We start from the raw sequence: 20,710 nt of genomic DNA on the forward strand, positions 1-20,710 counted from the left end.
ATTGCAAGGGGGATGGAGTATACAGGGCATTGGTGAGACCACACCTGGAGTACTGAGAACAGTTTTGGTCCCCTTATTTAAGGAGGGATACATTTGCTTTGGAGGCTGTTCAGAGATGGTTCACTAGGTTGTTTCTTGGGATGTAAGAGTTGTTTTTTTTTTGAGGGAAGGCTGGGCCTGTACTCATTGGAGTTTAGAAGAATGAGAGGTGATCTAATTGAAATATATAGATTTGAGGCAGCCTGACAGATTCTGAGAGGTTGTTTCCCCTCATAGGGAAATCTAGAACCATGGGACAAAGTTTCAAAATAAGTGGTCTCCCATTTAAGATAGAGAGGAGGAAGAATTTCTTCTCTCAAAGGGTTATTAATCTTTGGAATTCTCTTCCTGAGAGCGCAATCGAAGCTAGGTCATTGAATATCTCCAAGGTTGAGATTGACAGGTTTTTTATTTACAAGGGTTATGGGAGGCAGGGAGGAAAGTGGAGTTAAGACCATAATCAGGGCAGCCATGGTCTTATTGAATGGAAGAGCAGGCTCAAGGGGCCAAATGGTTTACACCTGCTCCTGATGCTTATTTTCTTATGTTCCAATGTTAAGAATGTGCTTTGGCCCATGTAATCTATCTTGGACCTGCTCATGTTGAGATTGCCAACTCTTACCAAAATATGGGACAGTTCTGATGTTTGTACTGAGGCCTCTGGGAACCAACTTGAGACTGGCCAAATCTATTTAAAGTGAGTTTATTGCGGATAGAAGGGGTATGAAACTACCACTCACACTAAGCTGATCTCTGGCGATGAAAGGCCAGTGTGCTAATCCACAGTGACACATGGCATTTTAAAAATCATTATTATTGGGCCTTCCATGTGGGAAACAGCAAGTCAGTAAAGGTTGGAAAGGATTCAGTACTTTTTGAGTAGTATGAGGATTTGGGTTTGGGATATGCAGGGAAGATATATTAGTTCCTGTTAACTTTACCAAAAAAGTCAGCACAAGGAAGTAAACACAGGACATGAACGAATATCACCACACTGACCCAGACCTTCTCAGTGAGAACCTTGCAGAGACCCTACAATTACTTTGCCAAATTGTTCCAGGCACTAAGATATATTTATGTAACTCAACTCTTTAAAATCCTATATTTAAGTAATAGATTCATTACTTTAAGTGTCATTATATGTTAAAAGTTTTGCAAATATCCACGCACTTATGTCACATTTTCTACACGGTTATGTTGAGCACAAGAAGAATTTTCTGGATTTTTTTTTAAACCTTGCACAGATGTCACTGAGTTGCCTCTTAGAAAATTTCATAATCATAGAATATCGATCACAAACACTCAGACTGAATGGGAGAAAAAAGGATTGATGCATTTCCACAAAGTCGGTTCTATAAAACAGACCTTCCCAGAGCAACCTCCACCAAAGAACAAAAATACAAACTTTTTAAGGAACCACTCAAAAGAAAAAAGCCACAGCCAAAAACTTGATTGTGCATCTTGTACAATATTACGCGGAGAAATGGTTCAAAAATGAAAAAGAATATGGCACCCTCACCATTAAGCTTCTTAAATAGTGCAGTACACAATCCTCTCTTACTCATACCTGAATGTATCGCAAGGCACTCCGCAAAACGCTTAGGTTTGATGTTTTCTTGTCATCCAAATTGGGGATGTTCTTTTTCAATGTTTCAAAACATTCCTTTAAATGAGCACGTCTGTAAACCAATAAATGTAAAATAAATAACTATTAATCTACAGTAATTTAGGAAAGGATTCCTCCCCTCCCACCAACCTATCCATCCAAACAAAAAGTTGGTATCAGTGAGCACATACCTGTTCTTCTCCAGTTTATTGTGCACTTCTCGTGTCCCTGCCCTGAAATAAAAAAAATGATAAAATTGTTTGCAGGTTATTCTGGTCAGCCAACTTAAATACACAAAGCTAATGTGGGAAATAATTTAATGAATGAAAGGGTGAGTTTCACATTTATTCACAGTTCCAAGTGTCCCTCAGTACAAGTGACAGCATAATCGTGGAGTCAGATCCCCGTGTAACTTTGGAACACAGCATTGCAAGGTATCCTAGGGAAAGCTGTCTCATGCTGCTTAGGTGTGACGATGCGAGGGATCTAATTGCAGTGCAGTGGATCAAGCACCTGGGGTACTTTATACTATTACAATAAAAATTTGCATTTATACAGTGCCTTTCACATAGAAAAACACTCCAAGGCAATTCACAAGGTGTACAATCAGAAAAAAACTGAACACCTAGCCAAAGAAATACACACGGAATGACATTTCAAGTTAACACTGTCTCACCTTCATTGTCTGAACATCTAAAATTACTGTGCAGAAGTAATACCCGGTCCCTGCACAAACCCATATACAAGAGCACTTCCTGCAGACAGAGTGCGAATCACTGAGGTAACATAGCAAAGTATCTCGTTGGCAGTTTCTTTGCCTTCCCTCCAACAATATTTTTTACTCTTGCAGTTTCTTCATCCTTTCCTACACTCTACAAGGTCTGCTCTGGACTCTGAATTGGCTGGTGTTCCTACCTAATCTCTGCAACAGCCATTTCATTTAGAATATCATGGCACAATTAATTGATTAATATAAAAATTCTGAACTCTTCTAAAATAGATTACCAGTGGTTTTAAGACTATTGCTCCAAAAGCAAACTGATAGTGTGTCTAGACACAATCTTACCTTTATCTTCTAAAGACAATGATTTATGCTAAGGTCCAGTTTCAGTGATACCAACAATCCCCCAGGGAGTCTGATCCTGAACAGCAACTTGAGGCACTGACTTGTTATTTTCCTTCTCCTGGCCTAATGAGGCTAATTTTAGCTCATCCACCATAACCTGTGGTTGAGATTTTCTAACTGAGTTCAGATGCAGGATCACACCAGAACCTTCCTCGTCTCTACAGCTCACTACAAAAATAGGCAAGTCCATTTTCTCAAATGAGCCACTAAAGCAGCTTCCACCTCACAACCTACCAGATACTTATTAGAATCATAGAATTGTACAATACAGAAGGAGACCATCCCTGTTCCTCATTCCTGCACTGGCTCTTTGAAAAAGCTATCCACTGATCCTTTTCCATAGCCCTGCAATTTCTTTTCCCTTTTCAAGTACTTAACTTGTTAATAACCCTGAACACGATAAAGGGAGGTAACTACCCAAGGTGTGCAGCATTAAGAGACGTCAGAAATGACAATACCTGTAGTTGATATAATCACATCCCTTCTTCACCCATCTCTTCCCAACAACAGTAACAACAGACTGGTGTTAGGAGTAAATGTCAAAAGCTATTGTGTTTAGCTGGTGGTTGTGGTGTGAAGTAACCCATATGTGAGGGCAGTACGTTATGTTTGCTCCTAGAATTTCTCGTGAATTTAGGCTAGAGGTGAGAAGGAATATTGACAGAATCTATTAAATTCTCCAACTGAAAGGGAAGAGGTTATAGTCATCAAAAAACAAAATGAGCTAAAAAGTCAATTTTGATATCTGGTGTTGTGGGGAAAATGGCATTTCATCTATTTGCAATTTACAGCAAAATTATATACATGTTCTTTATCGTGACATAAAGAAGTTTCTTCTCAAATTTTATTTGGGAATGGGGTGGCATTAAGAAGAGAGAAGGAAAAGGCACAGTCAAAGGAGTGAGAAATTAAAGAAAGGTGCAAGCAAAGAGAAAAATAGAGGGGGAAAGAGAAGACACACAGAATGGAACATGATTGGGTGAAGGCATCATCTTAAGTCACAAAATTACCATTCACTGCTCAAAACTGCCTGTCAGAACAAGAACTTAGGGCAACAGAATGCTTTGACAAGAGGGTCTTCCCAATAAGATTCCAAGAACAGTCCAGCTCATCAGCCAGCCAGTACAACACAGCCAAGTCAACCAATGTTTCAATTATTTAATTCTTAAGTGTAACCAGAGATTTATTCCCATAGTAGAAATTCAGAGGTCAAAAACTACAACTGAGCCTGAATTGATTTGGTGAATTTAACTAGTGTCAATGAAATGCTGGCACCTCTTTTCACACTGGAAGAATTGGAGGTTTCAGTGGCTCTGTCTGTAGAACAAGAGGTTTGATATTTATAGGATTCAGTTCTGGATCCTGGTCATCTTAATGGTTAGCAAAATTGTTGCCTTAACAGAAATGCAAGATCAGACTGCAGAAACTGTTTGAACCAAAAGACATAATTTAGAATAACTAGTACTTCTTGCCGATGAGCTGTCAGAATTCAAGGAAAGCTTCCAGTCTAAGGTCAAACCTTTGGGACTACTTAGTTGGAAGTATTTAGTCATTAACAGCACCATGCAGTGCACAATCTTGGTTAAGTTTAGAGTCATTTACAAATCTTTCTTCAAGTAGTGGAATAATCCAGCCAAGTGAGAAACATAACTTATTATGAATCAAAGGGATATGGAAATGCTCCTACTTGGGCATGTGGAAACAAAAAGGTATTTTCCAAAGACTACTTAAACTGTCTAGTGTAATGGCTTTGACAAATTATTGTCCCTGATGCATTACAGCATAACATGCACACTTTGTCACTAAATAGTGAAACGTGGGTTCTCTCAGTGCCACCATAGTGATGCATCAACCAGAACCAAGTGCTTCTCCACAGAGAGGGTGCCACCAGGAGATCTTTCATGCATCAATGATGTCAGCTTTCAAATGGCACAGGCAAATGCCTGGCCAGCAAGTGTCTGCATCACGTTGGTGCATGACATACACAGATCATCTAAAGAGGGGAGAATATATAAGCTATACAATGGAAAATTTTCCAGTAATAATTAGAGCCACAAAATCACAAACTGCTGGTAGCCAAGAGGGAAAGAGTACTTACAGGACTCTGATGTCCTACAGCTTGGCATCTAGCTTATCAAAAGGTTATATGCTAGAACAGCAAATTGAAGACTGGATGAAACAAGAGCTTTGTCCCTTTGAAAGATGAATGGAGTGATTCTGGCTGTGTGAAGAATGGGCGACTGTGAATAAACCCGTTGAAATTTAAGTCCTATCATGTAGTCTGATCGCCAGCTATCCCGCTGTAGCCATATCTTGCAACAAGGTCCCTGCCGAGAATTGGGATCTATATTCTCAACAATGGACTAGCTGTTGCTCAACACAATGCTGCATTATGTAAAGCCATCTGCTGTCTGAAGTAGAAAACCCTTGGAATTATTCTGCCAAGACTTTATAAAATAAAGAAAATAAGTAGTTGGTAATCCATTTGAATTTGCATAGCATTGCTTTGAGGCTTCTGATTAAGATTAATATTTTTCTAGAGTGCTGAGCATCTCTAACTGTTGGACAATATGCAGCTTTGGACATCCTATTGCTGAAAAATATCTTATATCAGGAATTAACCTTTCAGGAATGACCAGTGGAATACATCAATTGACTACGAAAGAATTTCAAATCCACCTAAAGAATGAGCTGGCCTTTGGTGCTAGACAGTCATTGGGCATTCAACAAGAACAAGGACCTCAGAGTTCACACAGACTAACAAAATACAATGTCCAACAGGCAAAAATTCATAAGCCATCTGCTACTGAGAGTTTCCTGGGATGCTTTTCTGGGAAGAGAAACAAATGTTCACCTCATTAATGTGGAAAATAGCCACTGACCACAGCCAAAATGTCAAATTGTTGACTGCTTTTGCATCTTTCTTAGGGCTTTATCAATGGATTTCAGCACCACATCGAGTGCACAAATATCCCCAACTGTTGGTGTGTACTTGAACATTTGGAGGATCTTCGAAGACTGAGAAAGTCTGGTTTCAAGAAATCGCCCGGAAAGCGCCCAAGTATCCCTGTTGTGTTCCTTCTGCCAGAAGGTTAAAAGTTGATTCAGAAAGATGAGCAGTTCTTCATGAGTGGTCAATGGTCTGAATGGCTCAAGAGCTTAATTCCTTCCTTGTTTCTTTTCCCTAGATATTTAAAAAAATTTGTTATGGCATAATCAAATATAATGAAATCACTGAACGCCTTCCCTCTTGGACTCTCCGAAAGCAATCAAGAGGCTTAATTTTGAATCGATGTTAAAAGAGCTTTGCAAGCTCTATTGAAACATGAAATTCTCCAGATTCCATGCTTTTGGATATCCATCCTAGCCTTTACTCTTCATACTGATGCCAATTTGCAAGCCTTAGGAACTTTCATGTCAAAGAGAATGGGGAAAATCCCCACTCAGAAAACACTGATGTGCAACACAATGAGATTTTCTGTATTTAAAATGGACTGAAAAATCAAGCAATTTACCCCTAAAGAAATATATCTGTGCAGCACAGAATGACCATATTATTAGGTGGCAATTGAATGTGTATTGGATCAACATTAAATGCTTTCTGAAACCTTTTAATTTATTAAGATGCACTATTAAAGCACTCTATAGCTATTTATCTCTAATGCTGCCAATCAAAGATGCAATCGTGACTGAGACCACAAAGCAAGTTGTTAATCCTTATCACCTTAAATAACTGAACAACTTTTATGTAAATGCCTATTTTGGGCTTTCCTTTCTAATCGAAGAAAATTCTGGGATGATGCCGGACTAACTTCAAGGGTCTCACTTTATCACAGTTTCGCAACCCGAAACAGTTGGGAAGGGCCAGACAACACACTAAGTAGTGAGCCATCACATCCACAGCCATTACCAATAGCTGACAGGATATATCATATAAATCAGGCAAGTCAGCTTCACCTCGCAGAAAAATACATTTAACATGTAGGACATTTAGTTTGAAATATTAAATACAAAAAGTAAACACTTCCTCATTAACACATGGTCATTTTTTTGTCTATTTTCCCATTTGGAGAGTATTAGTTCTCAATACCCCTCAAGATTTCTTTGCATTCCCCTGCCAAAGGTCTGCTTTGTGTGTAGTCACTGGACTCATTTGATACCAACATAGCATACTAAAAAAGTGTCATGCAGAGATGACACTTCAACGTTGTGCCAATACATTTCTTGTGCACCTCAACTGTTCCTATTGCTGTCACTGTAACCTCCAACACTTAACCCCATCGCTATACATCATAGAATCCTCCTTCCAGAAACAATCCAAGTTTGGAAGCTCAAAATCTAGAACTGCTGGCTGTTCCTCCCCCCCCCCCCCCACCCCTCACAGTTAAATCGAACACTGAACCCCAAATTTCCTGAGCATGCACCGCAGCATGGAACCTCACCCATTACCAATACATACCGGAAAGTCACTAGCACCAACAACTGCAATTTTCTGGCATCAGTGTTCAAGGTGCCTGAACAATAGCACGTACTTGCAAAGTAATCCTCAGTTTAGAATGTCCATGTGCCCATTTCAAAAAATAACAAGCTACTAGTTATATAAATTTCTTTTCAAAACGTGTTTCTGTAGAATTTACTCAAACCGATCCATAGACTTCCTTCACCAGAACAATACAGAGAAACAAAGAGGAAAACACATCGAGTAGTTACTATCACCAATATCTGATATCTGAAACTATATATTCATCATGAATAACTAAGACAGTGCAATTCAAGGGGTTATGATGACTTGTCACGTAAAATTGAATCTAAACCTGAAAAAAGGACAATCTGATTTAATTGCTCAATAGCTCAAAAATCTGATAAGTGTACAGACTCAGCCTCACTACCATTTTTCATTTCTTTCTCATCTTCCTCATGTTTAAACTTTAGATTTCAAGGCTTGCAAACCAAATGATTAAAGTCCGGTGAAGGTTAAATGTAAAGAGCAGTTTAGAAACTCAAATAATTATTTCAGAACTGTTGGACTACCAAAGACAACTTGAGCAAAAGTAATTAGTATTGTTGACACACACCCTCCTGGTCTTCTTTTTTGATCCTGGGGCTTTCCATCATCCATTGGGCTTGGCTTAAGGCCACTTGGCTGTTGCTGCGGAAGGGGTGACGGCTGGATAACATGATGCGGCGGGATTGCCAACACTGAACTTGTAAACTGCTGGGGCGAGGTGCTCACCAGTGGCAGACCAGGCTGCGGGTCAGTGAGTGTAGAGATTGGAGATCGATGAAGCACAGGTGGGGACTGGGAAATTTCTCTGGTGCTGTTGGTTGGGCTCAGGACTGGCTGGTGATGCTGCACGATTTGAGGAGGAAGTGGGGATGGAGCCAGGGAAGGACTGACCACTTGAGGCACGATGATTGTGGTAGCAGCAGTGGAAGGAGGCAATGGTTTTGGGACCGGAAGTGCAGGAACAGCTTGGAGTTCAGGTTTAACTTCTTCTATGTGGAGTACATTGTTGACTCTTTCCAAGTCTGTTTTTCTACGTTCTGGTTCCCTTTCCAAAAGGAGCTTGTCTCTTTTCTCATGTTCTTCTGCAAGTTAAAGGTAGAGAAAAATTAGAAGACCTATTGAATATGAAACTTACAATTATTGCTCTCCCTTTTTTTATGTTTATAGTTTACCTGACCACCAGAAATAAAATTTTAAAGCACATAGTTGCTACATACTTAAAGTAATTATCCACAACAGAATTTCAACCCAAAATTCTTTAAGACACCTTTGCAGGTTATTTCAACCATTAAGGGCACTTGCCTATTCAGCAGGATAAGAATTATGACGGTAAAATACTCCCAATTTGCACCCCCCTCTAAAAGCACCTGTCCTTAATGGGCACGCTTCCACGGATGCTAACTGCTCCATGGGAGTACAGTCAAGTGGCCACTGTTTCCATTCATCACGTGGACAGAGCATTGGCAAGCTATTCAACTTTGAGGGGATCACTGCCAAGCTGCATGCTGTACTCATTCTCTCCTCAGCTGAGAAAGAAAGCATGTAAATGAGCCACGGAGTCCAGGATGCTGCAGGCTTGTGGCAAAGTTGACTGGGCTCAACTAAGATGTAAGAGATTACTAAAATTGCCCTCGGTGCCTGGAGAAGAGGAAAGGTCAGCAACGCTTTCTGCTGATGAAGAGTTGTGTCTACGGATTTTATGGTTGAGTAGAGTGCAATCAATAGCAAGTTCACTTTAGGCACAGGTAGTTAAACTCACTGTAACACAAGCCCACCTCTCCTGTTTTGGACTCAGTGTTGTAACATTGGGGGAGACACTGAGGAAAACGATGCTATACACAATGCTTCTAACTGAAACATAAATAAGCTCATAAATAAATTTAATATTAAACTCCACACCTTTTATTCTATTGCAGCTGAATAGTGATTAGGAACGTAAACTTCGGCTGATTTATAGCCCACACCCCACTCCTGCCCTCACTAACATGGGTTAATGTAACCCCACTCCCCCTAGACCACTGCCATACTGGCTGTGGATCAGCTAAATCTGCAAAGACCTAGGCCAACTTACAACATTTGTGCGCATTTGCCAACTGGACCATCAGAGGAGCAACAAACCTGCTCTTTCATTCCCCTCCTTTAATTAAAATAACAAGCAACAATTATTTGTACTTATGAAGAGCCTTTAAATGTTCCAAGGTGCTTCACAGGAACACAATCAAATAAACTTTGACACCAAGCCACATAAGGAGATATTAGAGCCAATGACCATAAGCTTGGTCAAAGAGGTAGGTTTTAAAGAGCACCTGAAAGAAGGAAAGAGAGAAGAAGCAGTGATGTCTCAGGAGGGAATTCCAAAGCTTAGGGCCCAGGTAGTAGAAGGCATAGCTACCAATGGTGGAGTAATTAAAATCAGGGATGCTGAAGAGGCTAGAATTAGCGGAGCACAAATATTTCAGAGGATTGTGGGACTGGAGGAGATTACAGAGATAGGAGAGGCCAGGCCATGGAGGAATTTGAAACCACGGCCAAGAATCTTAAAATTGAGGTGTTACTTACACAGCAGCCTACTTAGATCAGCAGGCAATACAAAGGGACGCCTTGCTCCTACACCATGTGTAATTTAACACTGTAACATAGTAACTTCTCAATGGATATATACAAGAAAATCTACTAAACAGCAACTGAGATATCATTCAGATCATTCTGCCATAATACACAAGCTGAGGTTGGAAATACAAGCAAGAAAAAAAAATTTGCTTGGAACTTCTAGTCGTAATATCAATTTAGTCCTATTCAAATTAATTGAAAACATTTATATACATCACATTTACTCTAATTAGGTATGCTGTTAAGTGGATTGGCCTGGTATTAGACTACTCTAATATCAATGTATCTTCATTTGAACTATGCTTGTAACTGAAAATAGCCATCAGCTATCTGCTTTCAAAAGAAGATTGAATTTTGATAATAAAAGTTGAGCTCACAAGGCATTTAAATGCCTTGAAATCAAGGCTCATTGAGTTGTCACCTACTCATTATTTTCCTGGATCTCAAAATGGTGAAACTGCTCATTTCCTATTCCACCTCACATCTCTGGCTCTGTTGGTAGCAATTGAGTCTCCGAATCAGATGGTCATGGGTTCAATCCTCAGTGCTGGACTTAAGCACATAATCCAGGCTGACACTTCACTGCAATACCAAAGGGGTGTTGTGTCATCAGAGGTGCCATCATTAGATGCACTGTTAAACCAAGGCTCTGTCTACCTGTCAGCTGGATGATAAAAATACAGCTGAACGCCCTGAGCCGAAGGGCGAGGTTCTCCCAATGTCTAGAACAACTCAGTTAATCCCATTCCCCTACCCGTTCCCTGTAAAACCTTGCATTTTTTTTTCCTTCAGATAATTATTCAATTAATTCCTTCTTGAAAACCACAATGAAATCTGCCTCCACTGCACTCTCTGGCACTGCATTCCAGATCTGAACCACTTGCTGCATAAAAAAGGTTTTTCTTCATGCCACTGTTGGGTCTTTTGCCATTGGTGTCCTCTGGTCCTTGATCTTTCTGCCAATGGGAACACTCTCTGTTTACTCTGTCTAGACCCCTCATGATTTTAAACACTTCTACCAAATCTCCTCTCAACTTTCTCTTCTCTGGCCAACATTCCTCCCTCAATTACACCACCAAGAATGATTCATAATTCATAAGTTGTGTCCTCAGCAGTATGTGGGACCTTCTGTGCGCAGATTGGCTGCCAATGATTGTCTATATAACCGTAACCAAACTTTAAAAATTCACAGAACACGAAGATCTTTACCATGTCCGGAGGACATGATGGGACTATACAATTTCTGTCCTACAACCTGCAGTTCCTTAAACCCAAGTTCACTGTCACATAATCATGGCTTGCTGATTTAACTCATCTTTGCAACATTCATGGCATCCTGCATGATGACTTAGCCTCTCAATACGTTTCTCAGTTTAAAATAAAACTGAATGTTGAACAAACGTAAGCCGTAGTTGAGGCACTGTATTTTTTGCAATTACTGTTAAAGAGATATTTCATTGGAAATCGAGCTTCTCAGTCCAGAACATGGAGGTTCAATGGTGAGGCACAAAATATGTTAACAAAACTTATGAGCTGATATGTGTTTTACTGCTAATAGAGAAGGTAAAGCGAAAGTGAAACTGAAAGGCAATGTGGTTCAGGTCTGGCAGTTGTATCGTTTGTCTTTTCAAGTAAATGCCGCACTTTTATTCTGACACTTAATTGCAAGAATGCCCTCTTTTTCTATTCAATCTACACACCGCATTAAATACATTTCATTGTGTCCCCAGATTTCCAACAAAAGTAGCAAATTATGAGCTCACACTACTGATGATAAAAGAATGAATTTGCATTTACACAACACCTTTCATGACCTCAAGACACTCCATTACATTTCACGGCTCACCCCAGGACTGGAGGATAAAATCAAGGCTGACATTCCAGTGCAGAACTGAGGGAGTGCTTCAGTGTCAGAGGTGCTATCTTTCAGATGAGACAATAAACTGAGACCCATGTCTGCTTGTGTGGATATTAAAGATCGCATGGCACTATTTCGAAGAAAAGCAGGATGTATATACCCACAGCTACCTCGACTACAGCTCCTCACACCTTGCTTCCTGTAAGGACTCCATCCCATTCTCTCAGTTCCTTCGCTTCCGTCGCATCTGTTCTGATGATGCCACTTTCAAAAACAGTTCCTCTGACATGTCCACCTTCTTCCTTAACCAAGGTTTTCCACCCACGGTGGTTGACAGGGCCCTGAACCGTGTCTGGCCCACATCCCATGCATCTGCCCTCACACCTTATCCTCCCTCCCAGAACCATGATAGGGTCCCCCTTGTCCTCACTTATCACCCCACCAGCCTCCGCATTCAAAGAATCATCCTCCGCCATTTCCGCCAACTCCAGCATGATGCCACCACCAAACATATCTTCCCTTCAACCCCCCCGATGGCATTCCATAGGGATCGTTCTCTCCATGACCCCCAGTCCACTCCTCCATCACCACCTACTCCTTAACCCCCTCCTACAGCATCTTCCCATGCAACCGCAGAAGATGCAACACCTGCCCCTTCACTTCCTCTCTCCTCACCGTCCAAGGGCCCAAACACTGTTTTCAAGTGAAGCAGCATTTCACATGCACTTCCCTCAACTTAGTCTACTGCATTCGCTGCTCCCAATGCAGTTTCCTCTACATTGGAGAGACCAAACGCAGACTGGGTGACCGCTTTGCGGAACACCTTCCGTCTGTCCGCAAGCATTACCCAAACCTCCCTGTCGCTTGCCATTTCAACACTCCACCCTGCTCTCATGCCCACATGTCCGTCCTTGGCTTGCTGCATTTTTCCAGTGAAGCTCAATGCAAACTGGAGGAACAGCACTTCATCTTCCGACTAGGCACTTTACAGCCTTCTGGACTGATTATTGAGTTCAACAATTTTAGATCATGAACTCTCTCCTCCATCCCCACCCCCGTTTCCATTTTCCCCCCTTTTTGTTTTTTCCAATAATTTATATAGATTTTTCTTTTCCCACCTATTTCCATTATTTTTAAATGTATTTCCACCCATTGTTTTATCTCTACCTTTTAGCCTTTTTAGTATTCCTTCACCCCACCCCCACTAGAGCTATCTGTACCTTGTTTGTCCTGCTTTCCACCCTTAATTAGCACATTCCTTTAGATAATATCACCACCTCCAACACCTCTTTGTCCTTTTGGCTGTAACATCTTTTGGTTATCTCCACCTATCACTGGCCCTTTACCTAGCTTTTCTTGTCCCAACACCACTACCACCACCAAGCCCCCCCAACCCTTAAACCAGCTTATATTTCACCCCTTTCCTATTTTTACTTAGTTCTGTTGAAGGGTCATGAGGACTCGAAACGTCAGTTGTGCTCTTCTCCGCCGATGCTGCCAGACCTGCTGAGTTTTTCCAGGTATTTCTGTTTTTGATCTGGATTTCCAGCATCCGCAGTTCTTTGCTTTTATTTAGTTATTATCCCTGATGGCCCAGCCAATAATTAGCTCTCAAATCAACATCACAAAAACAGCTTATCTGGTCATTACCATATTGCTGTTTGTGGGAGCTTGCTGTAGGCAAATTGGCTGCTTTGTTCCCTACACTACAACAGTGAATATACTTCAAATGTACTTCATTGGCTGGAAAATGCTTTGAGATGTCCTGTGGTTGTAAAAAGAGGTATATAAATGCAATCTTTGTTTCTTTCCTTGTTATGAGGGGAAAGAGTTTACATTTACACACTGCCTTTCATGACCTCTGGACTCCCCAAAGCACTTTTGAACTGTAGTCACTGTTGCAATGCAGGGATATTTTCATCTTTTCACCCCTACTTAGTTTACTGTTCTCAGTTTTCCCTTTTTTTTTAAGAAAACCCAGGGTCAATGTCAAAGGGTTATGGCTATAATCTACTATATGTTCTCTCCTGCTCATCAACTTTTCGAGATCCCTGTAAGGTCTTAACCCTTCACAGCAGTCTCTTAAATGTCTTAGCAAAACAGGCAGTGCCTGACCTCCGCAAGAGGAAGAGATTCTTCAGTTCTTGGTCAATGCTTACAGGTGGGATACTTCACAGTGATGGGACCAGCCTTTTTGAAGGTTAGATAGGAAGAATAATGGCAGTTCATTGCACTGTATAGGAAATGCACCTTATGACCAATAAGCACGACTGTAATCTTTGGATTCGGACATTTGCTGCTGATGTAAATACAGCACAAAAAAAAAAGAAAAACCCAACACAAAGCTGCCAAATTCAAGCTACCTGCATTGCCACCACCACTGTGGTAGTCAGAATGTGGAATAACCAGTTCAATTGCTGCCTTCCCAGCTAAAAGAGGCTATGTGGAGATAGCAGTACTTGGGGGGAAAAGAACAAAGTTAGATTTTAGGGCTTAAATAGCATTAATATAGCTCCAAAATTAATTTGATACCATCTGCTGAATAAAGACCAGTCACAAGCAAATTCTATGATACATACTGATCTCCTGTGCTAATGTTCATAGTAAGTAAGAATATATAATGCTTTATAGCACAGGAGCAGTATGCCATAGAATGCACAATGATTGCTGCAGAGTGTCTACTGACACCATTGTGTCCGCCAATGAATTGGAGGCGGGGAGGGATTTATGGCAGGACTCACAGCAAACAGTCTATTTTATAGCAAAGTTTATTTACTCAGAAAACAGAGAATATTTAAGCAGCGCACTAAAATAAACAGTCTACAGTGTGTCTATTTAAAGAGAGTCTCCATGAACTACAGCAAACAGAACACATGAATGAAACTGCAGCAACATCTCCCAATAAAAGCAGGATTATTTCTCCAGTAGTGAATGGACAGCAGTTAACATAATACAAATTATGCACGTAGAATCAATCCTGCCACTCACAGCAGTGCGTCTCCAGGTGTAGCTGATGGTTGGGACAGGGTGGTTGGGGTGGGGGGTGCAACAACCCAATCATCTCCGTTCTGGCTGGGAACTACAGCGTCATCATAGGTAGAAGTATCACTGGGCTGCTATGATAAAGCTGTATTTAAATGTGGCCTGTCTGCTTCAGACCACAAAGATTTAATTACTGAAAGTAGCACAAGCTGAGGTATTTAAGAGGTTAGCTGCTGTCGGTGAAGAAAGTTTGCAGTTTGGCAGGTGCTCGTAAATTCCCAGATCCAAATCATAAGACATGAACATGAAATGATTGCCTTTCTCCTTTATATATGCATCTGGCACTTTTCAAATGTCGCTGAAATGTGGTGGTTGTGCACTAGATGCAAGACTTACATAATATAAACCTGCATTTCAGACAGACCCAACACTATACCTTATGTCATTATTCCCATTCTACCTCTGAAGAGAACATTCACACAAAGCTAACTGGAATGGTTCTATTTTTTCCATGTGGCAGAACTGTAAACATTTCACAGAACATTCATTACATAAACATTCCAGTTAGCAGAAGGCTGCTGAAAAGGGGAAGAAAAAAAATCAGCAAGTCACTCAACCAACTTAAAGTAGTGACATGCTTCAGTCACATTTTTGATGTTTGTCGTCTGTATCTCTTTGTCGTCTGTTCAGAGAGGTTATGCAAGGACATCACAGTCTCCATTCTCTTGTATACATCCAAGTGTTGGTGATAGGGTCAGTCTATTTATATTTTTGGGCCCACTAGCATAACTAGAACCTCTACTGAGAAGATGAGTCCCTTTCACACTTCCGCTTTGCAGTACTGGCACCTGCCCCTTCCTGTTCAGAGGGTAAATACCGAGTAAAATTCCCTTTACAATGCACCAACCATGGCCCTCAAATCCAGTCCCCAAAGACCTTCCCCCTTCAATGGAAATAGGAACATAGGAACACAGGAGCAGGAGTAGGCCTTTCAGCCCTATGAGTCTGCTCTGCCATTCAACTAGATCATGGCTGATGTTCCACCTCAACACCATTTCCGACACTATCCACATATCCCTTTGATGTCTTCATTATCTAGAAATCTATCGATCACTGCCTTGAACATACTCAGCGACTGAGCCTCCACAGACCTCTGAGGTAGAGAATTCCAAAGGTTCACCACCCTCTGAGTGAAGAAATTCCTCCTCATCTCAGTCCTAAGTGGCCTACCTCTTATTCTGAGACTGTGTCCCCTGGTTCTAGACACATCCAGACAGGTGGAAACATCCTTCCAGCATCTCCCGTCAAGTCCTGTAAAAATTTTCTATGAAGCTTTCCAATTCTTACTCCAACCATTCATTCACATTTCCAGCAGTTCTCCAAGTGAAGCAAGAATTTACCAAACAGGGCACAATTTTCTCTTGTGTATCCACAACAACCAGTTGAAACCACCTAAACACCTACAGCACCTCTATGAGCCACAAAACTCATCACACAGAAACAAAAGAATTGTGACACACAGCTGTTCCATCAGCAGCAGTAAAAAGGCAGATTAATGTTTTACAGTCCCTCTCTCCAAAAAATGCACACTAGCCTCCTGTGGATTTTCCATATTTTCTATTTTTGTTTCAGATTTACTGCATTTTTCTTTTGACTCCCAACAGTCTGAGTTGAACTCAGAACAGCAGTAGAAAAGTACCGTGTCAACACACTATTTCCACCCCCAGATCTCAGCAAGTTTTATTACCCAATTATAACCATGCATGGGATTAGAGAGGCAGTGGGTTACTTTCGCTTTCAGAGATGCAATTGTTATCACTTACCTTCTGACTTCATTACAGCCTTGGTTCAAACATGGGCAAAAGAGTTGAACCCCAGAGGTGCGGTGAGGGGAGAGTGACTGCCCTTGACATCAAGGCAGCATTTGACCAAGTGAGGCATCAAGGAGCCCTAGCAAACCTGGAGTCAATAGGAATTGGGGAAAAACTCTCCACTGGTTGGAGTCATACCTAGCATAAAGGAAGGTGGTTGCCATTGTTGGAGGTCAAACATCTTGGTTCCAGGACATCACTGCAGGAGTTCCTCAGGGTAGTGTCCAAGGCCCAACCATCTTCAGCTGCTTCTTCAATGACCTTCCTTCCATCATAAGGTCAGAAGTGGGGATGTTCATGGACGATTGCAAAATGTTCAGGACTATTTGCGACTCCTCAGATACTGAAGCAGTCCTGTCCAAATGCAGCAAGACCTAGACAATATCCAAGCTTGGGCTGACAAGTAACAAATAACATTCATGCCACACAAATGCCAGGCAATGACCAGAGAGAATGTAACCATTATCCCTTGACATTCAATGGCATTACCATCACTGAGTCCCCCACTATCAACATCCTGGGGATTACCATTAACCAGAAACTGAACTGGACTAGCCATATAAATACTGTGGCTACCAGAGCAGGTCAGAGGCTAGGAATTGTGCAGTGTGGAAGTCACCTCCAGACTCCCCAAAGCCTATCCACCATCAACAAGGCAAAAGTCAGGAGTGTGATGGAATACTCTCCGTTTAGGTAAATGAGTACAGCTCCAACAATGCTCAAGAAGCATCCATGACGAAGCAGCCTGCTTGATTGGCACCCCATCCACAAACATTCGCTTCCTCTACCACTGACACATAGTGTCAGCAGTGTGTACCATCTGCAAGATGAACTGCAAGGGTTCACCAAGGCTCCTTAGGCAGCTCCTTCCAAACCTATGATTGCTACTATTTAGAAGTATAAGGGCAGCAGACACATGGGAACACCACCACCTGGAAATTACCCTCCAAGCCATTCACCATCCTGACCTGCAAGTATATAGCATTTCTTTCACTGTCGCTGGGTAAAAATCCTGGAACTCCCTCCCTATCAGCACTGTGGATGTACCTACACCACATGGACTGCAGCAGTTTAAAGCGGCAGCTCACCACCACCTTCTCAAGGGCAATTAGGGATGGGCAATAAATGCTAGCTTAGCCAGTGACACCAACATCCTATGAATGAATAAAAAAAGCCATAAGTATGGGTCACTAAGGTGCCAAGACAATTGTCTACATTTTTAAATTGTACGTAATTGTTGGGAGCCATTTAGCTCAATTGGCTAGATGGCTAGTGTGTGGTTCAGAAAAACATCAATGCAGGTTTGATTCCTGTAAGGCTGAGGTAGACATGTGGCCTGTCTCTCTGCCCAGACCCTGTGAGTGGAAGGCAAAGGCAAACCGCCACTGACAAAACTGTCAAGGAAAAATAGCTCAGGATGATGCATCAGCAGACAATGAGCTAAGGACCTTCCTTTGAGTAGAGCATACATGAATGATTTAATGCGTTTGTTACAGTACAATTAAAAACATGTGGTACTTGAATTAACACTGCCCATAGAGAGTATGAAGCCAAGTGTTAAGGTAGGAGGGCACAGGCTTATGGTCCAAGACCATTTCATAAATGCCAGCAGCCCTCCAATGTCCACCACAGTATCCATTCTTTACAATTGTATAAGCACGTTGGTCAGCCAAAGCCCATATCACATCCTTTCACATTTAAATCCATGGGTTTTCCAAGCAGGGGTAAGTGGATAGCAAAAATGATCAGGAACCATAGCTAATCATTCCTATCTTATTCCAGTGAAGTCAAGACTAATTGTGGCATCCCAATTACCCCCGATTGAGAACAGCTAACTTATCCAGCAATGGATAAAAACTGGGACCCTTTTTGGCCTCAGTACAACACCAGGTAAACAGGTTGTTCACTAAGCCATCAGTTTTTATTATTCTTCCCTGCAAAAAGCACTGACTTGTGTGAAATATTTTTCACTATGCACAAGACGCGCTGCAATGCCTCACACGGGTGGCCACTACAGACAGTGTGCAAGACAGTGATCAGGAGCAGGATCCCTGGGCCATTTTACCCCTGCTTGCTGCAGAGCTGATTTTACAGCAACCAACTGGCAGTCAAGCAGAGATCAACTAATACACACCAACAAGCAAAATTCAAATCTGGATCCTCTTTGATTCAAATAAGTTCCATGATTTACATTGCATTTTTCCCAAGTGGGCCACACTCATCACGTGGTCTAACTCATAAAACGTCTGATTTCAATGTGAAGTGTGATGATAGCAGATGACTGCAGGTTCGAATCCTGCCTTCGGTGGTTTCACAGAACAAAAACATCGCCATAAAACTATCCCAACTGTGCTATAAAGTAAAGCATTGTCATCTTTTTAAATAGTCTTTTCTTTGTTAAGCAATGCTTGGCTAAATGTTACTGGCAGCCCAAGTTACAAGAAATATGTTTCCCATTAGCCTGTAAATAAACCTATTATATGGCACAGATAAAAACTGCATTCTGCAAGGAACCTCAACTCAGTTGTAATCACAGTAAGCAAGTGTCCACCTCCCAGATTGCACGAAGCTGCATTCCCAGTAAACCTTGTTCAATAGTTTTAAAAACAAGTAACCATGAAAAGACATGAGGATTTTTTTTTTGAATATATTCATTCACAGGATGTGCACTTCACTGGCTGAGCCAGCATTTGTTGCCCATCCCTAATTGCCCTTGAGAAGATGGTAGTAAGTGGCCTTCTTGAACCGCTGCAGTCCATGTGCTGTAGGTACATCCACAGTGCTGTTAGGGAGGAGTTCCAGGATTTTGATCCAGTGACAATGAAGGAACGGTGATATACTTCCAAGTCAGGATGGTGAGTGCCTGGGAAGGGAACTTCCAGGTGGTGGTGTTCCCATCTATCTGCTGTCCTTGTCCTTTTAAATGGTAGTGGTCATTGGTTTGGTAGGTGCTGTCCAACGAGCCTTGGTGAGTGAGGCAGTAGATACTTATTACTGCTTAAAATGGTCTAGTTAAACTGCCTTTAAGGACAAGTCTATTCTTTCTTAAAAACATTCCTAACTTTACTCTAGTCTTCAGAAATTTGAAAAAAACTTCCCTCATTACTAATAGAAAATATGAATTTTGCTTCCCTCTGCCCTTTTTATATCCCTGCAGAGCTCAAAACCAGTATCTCTAATCTCCTCCAGGCTTATAATCCCCATCCCCCCTCTAAATTAACTTTCTATTCCTCTGACTCCAGCATTTCATGAAGTACCCATCCCCTCACTCTGCCACTGGCGACTGTGCCATCAGCCATCTAAGTCCTATGCCTGGGAATTTCCTCCCTAAACCACTCCATCTCACCAACTCCCTCTCTTCTTCCTTAAAAGCTAACAATTTGACTAAGTTTTTGGTTAATCCTCCTAATATCACCTTGGATTCAGCATTCAGTTTTCTAATTGTCCTTGAATCATATAAATTCATTCAATAAATGGATAGCAAAGAGGTACACATTGCATTCATCCTAAAACCTTAATATGTTCACTGCCACCAGAAGTGAGGAGCTCCCATTCTTGGCTGTGTAGTGTATGGGGGCCAGGCAGCTCCTCCTCTCACAGGATGGTGGATGAAAGAAGGAAAGGCAGGGAAAGACATTGAATCACTGTTCCACACCACCAAAGTGACGAGAACCAGATCTCTACCCAGCCACGCTCTTACTCCAAGCAACATGCATCCTAAACAAGGGGAAATGGGAAAGTGGTAAGAGAGGGATTTTTTACACCTTTATAAAACTAAAATTATTAAATATTGACATATTTTATCTCGGGGAAAATACAGGAAGAAAAATTCTTGAGGAATCTTCCTGTACAATATTTCATCACAATACACTGGAAGGTATAATCACAAATAATAACACATTACTACCAGCCACTCTACCATTTCTAGGTTATTCTTCATGTGTGCTATCAACGAAAGCACTGCATTCAAAACGAAAAGATTCATAGAGTGCTGCACTGTACAGCATTTTAGAATGGAGAACAGGCTATGGACAGGGGTTCTGCAATATAGAATGTCATGCAGTGCAGGACATTTTAAATCATACCATGTATCCTATAATACAAAGTACAA

The 20,710-nt window shown here is 41.4% G+C and overlaps 1 protein-coding gene across 1 annotated transcript in view; it reads right to left on the reverse strand.

Moving 5' to 3' along the window:
* Positions 1 to 20,710, reverse strand: part of mnta (MAX network transcriptional repressor a) — a 116,774-nt gene that overhangs the window by 89,660 nt on the left and 6,404 nt on the right. The window contains exons 2-4 of the mRNA XM_041197276.1: positions 7,847 to 8,360; positions 1,837 to 1,878; positions 1,607 to 1,718 (exon numbers count right to left, since the gene is read on the reverse strand). Coding sequence (XP_041053210.1) covers positions 1,607 to 1,718; positions 1,837 to 1,878; positions 7,847 to 8,360 — 668 coding nt within the window. The remainder of the gene's footprint in view (positions 1 to 1,606; positions 1,719 to 1,836; positions 1,879 to 7,846; positions 8,361 to 20,710) is intronic.

The sequence above is a fragment of the Carcharodon carcharias genome, chromosome 10 (assembly GCF_017639515.1).
Source record: "Carcharodon carcharias isolate sCarCar2 chromosome 10, sCarCar2.pri, whole genome shotgun sequence".
NCBI lineage: Eukaryota > Metazoa > Chordata > Chondrichthyes > Lamniformes > Lamnidae > Carcharodon > Carcharodon carcharias.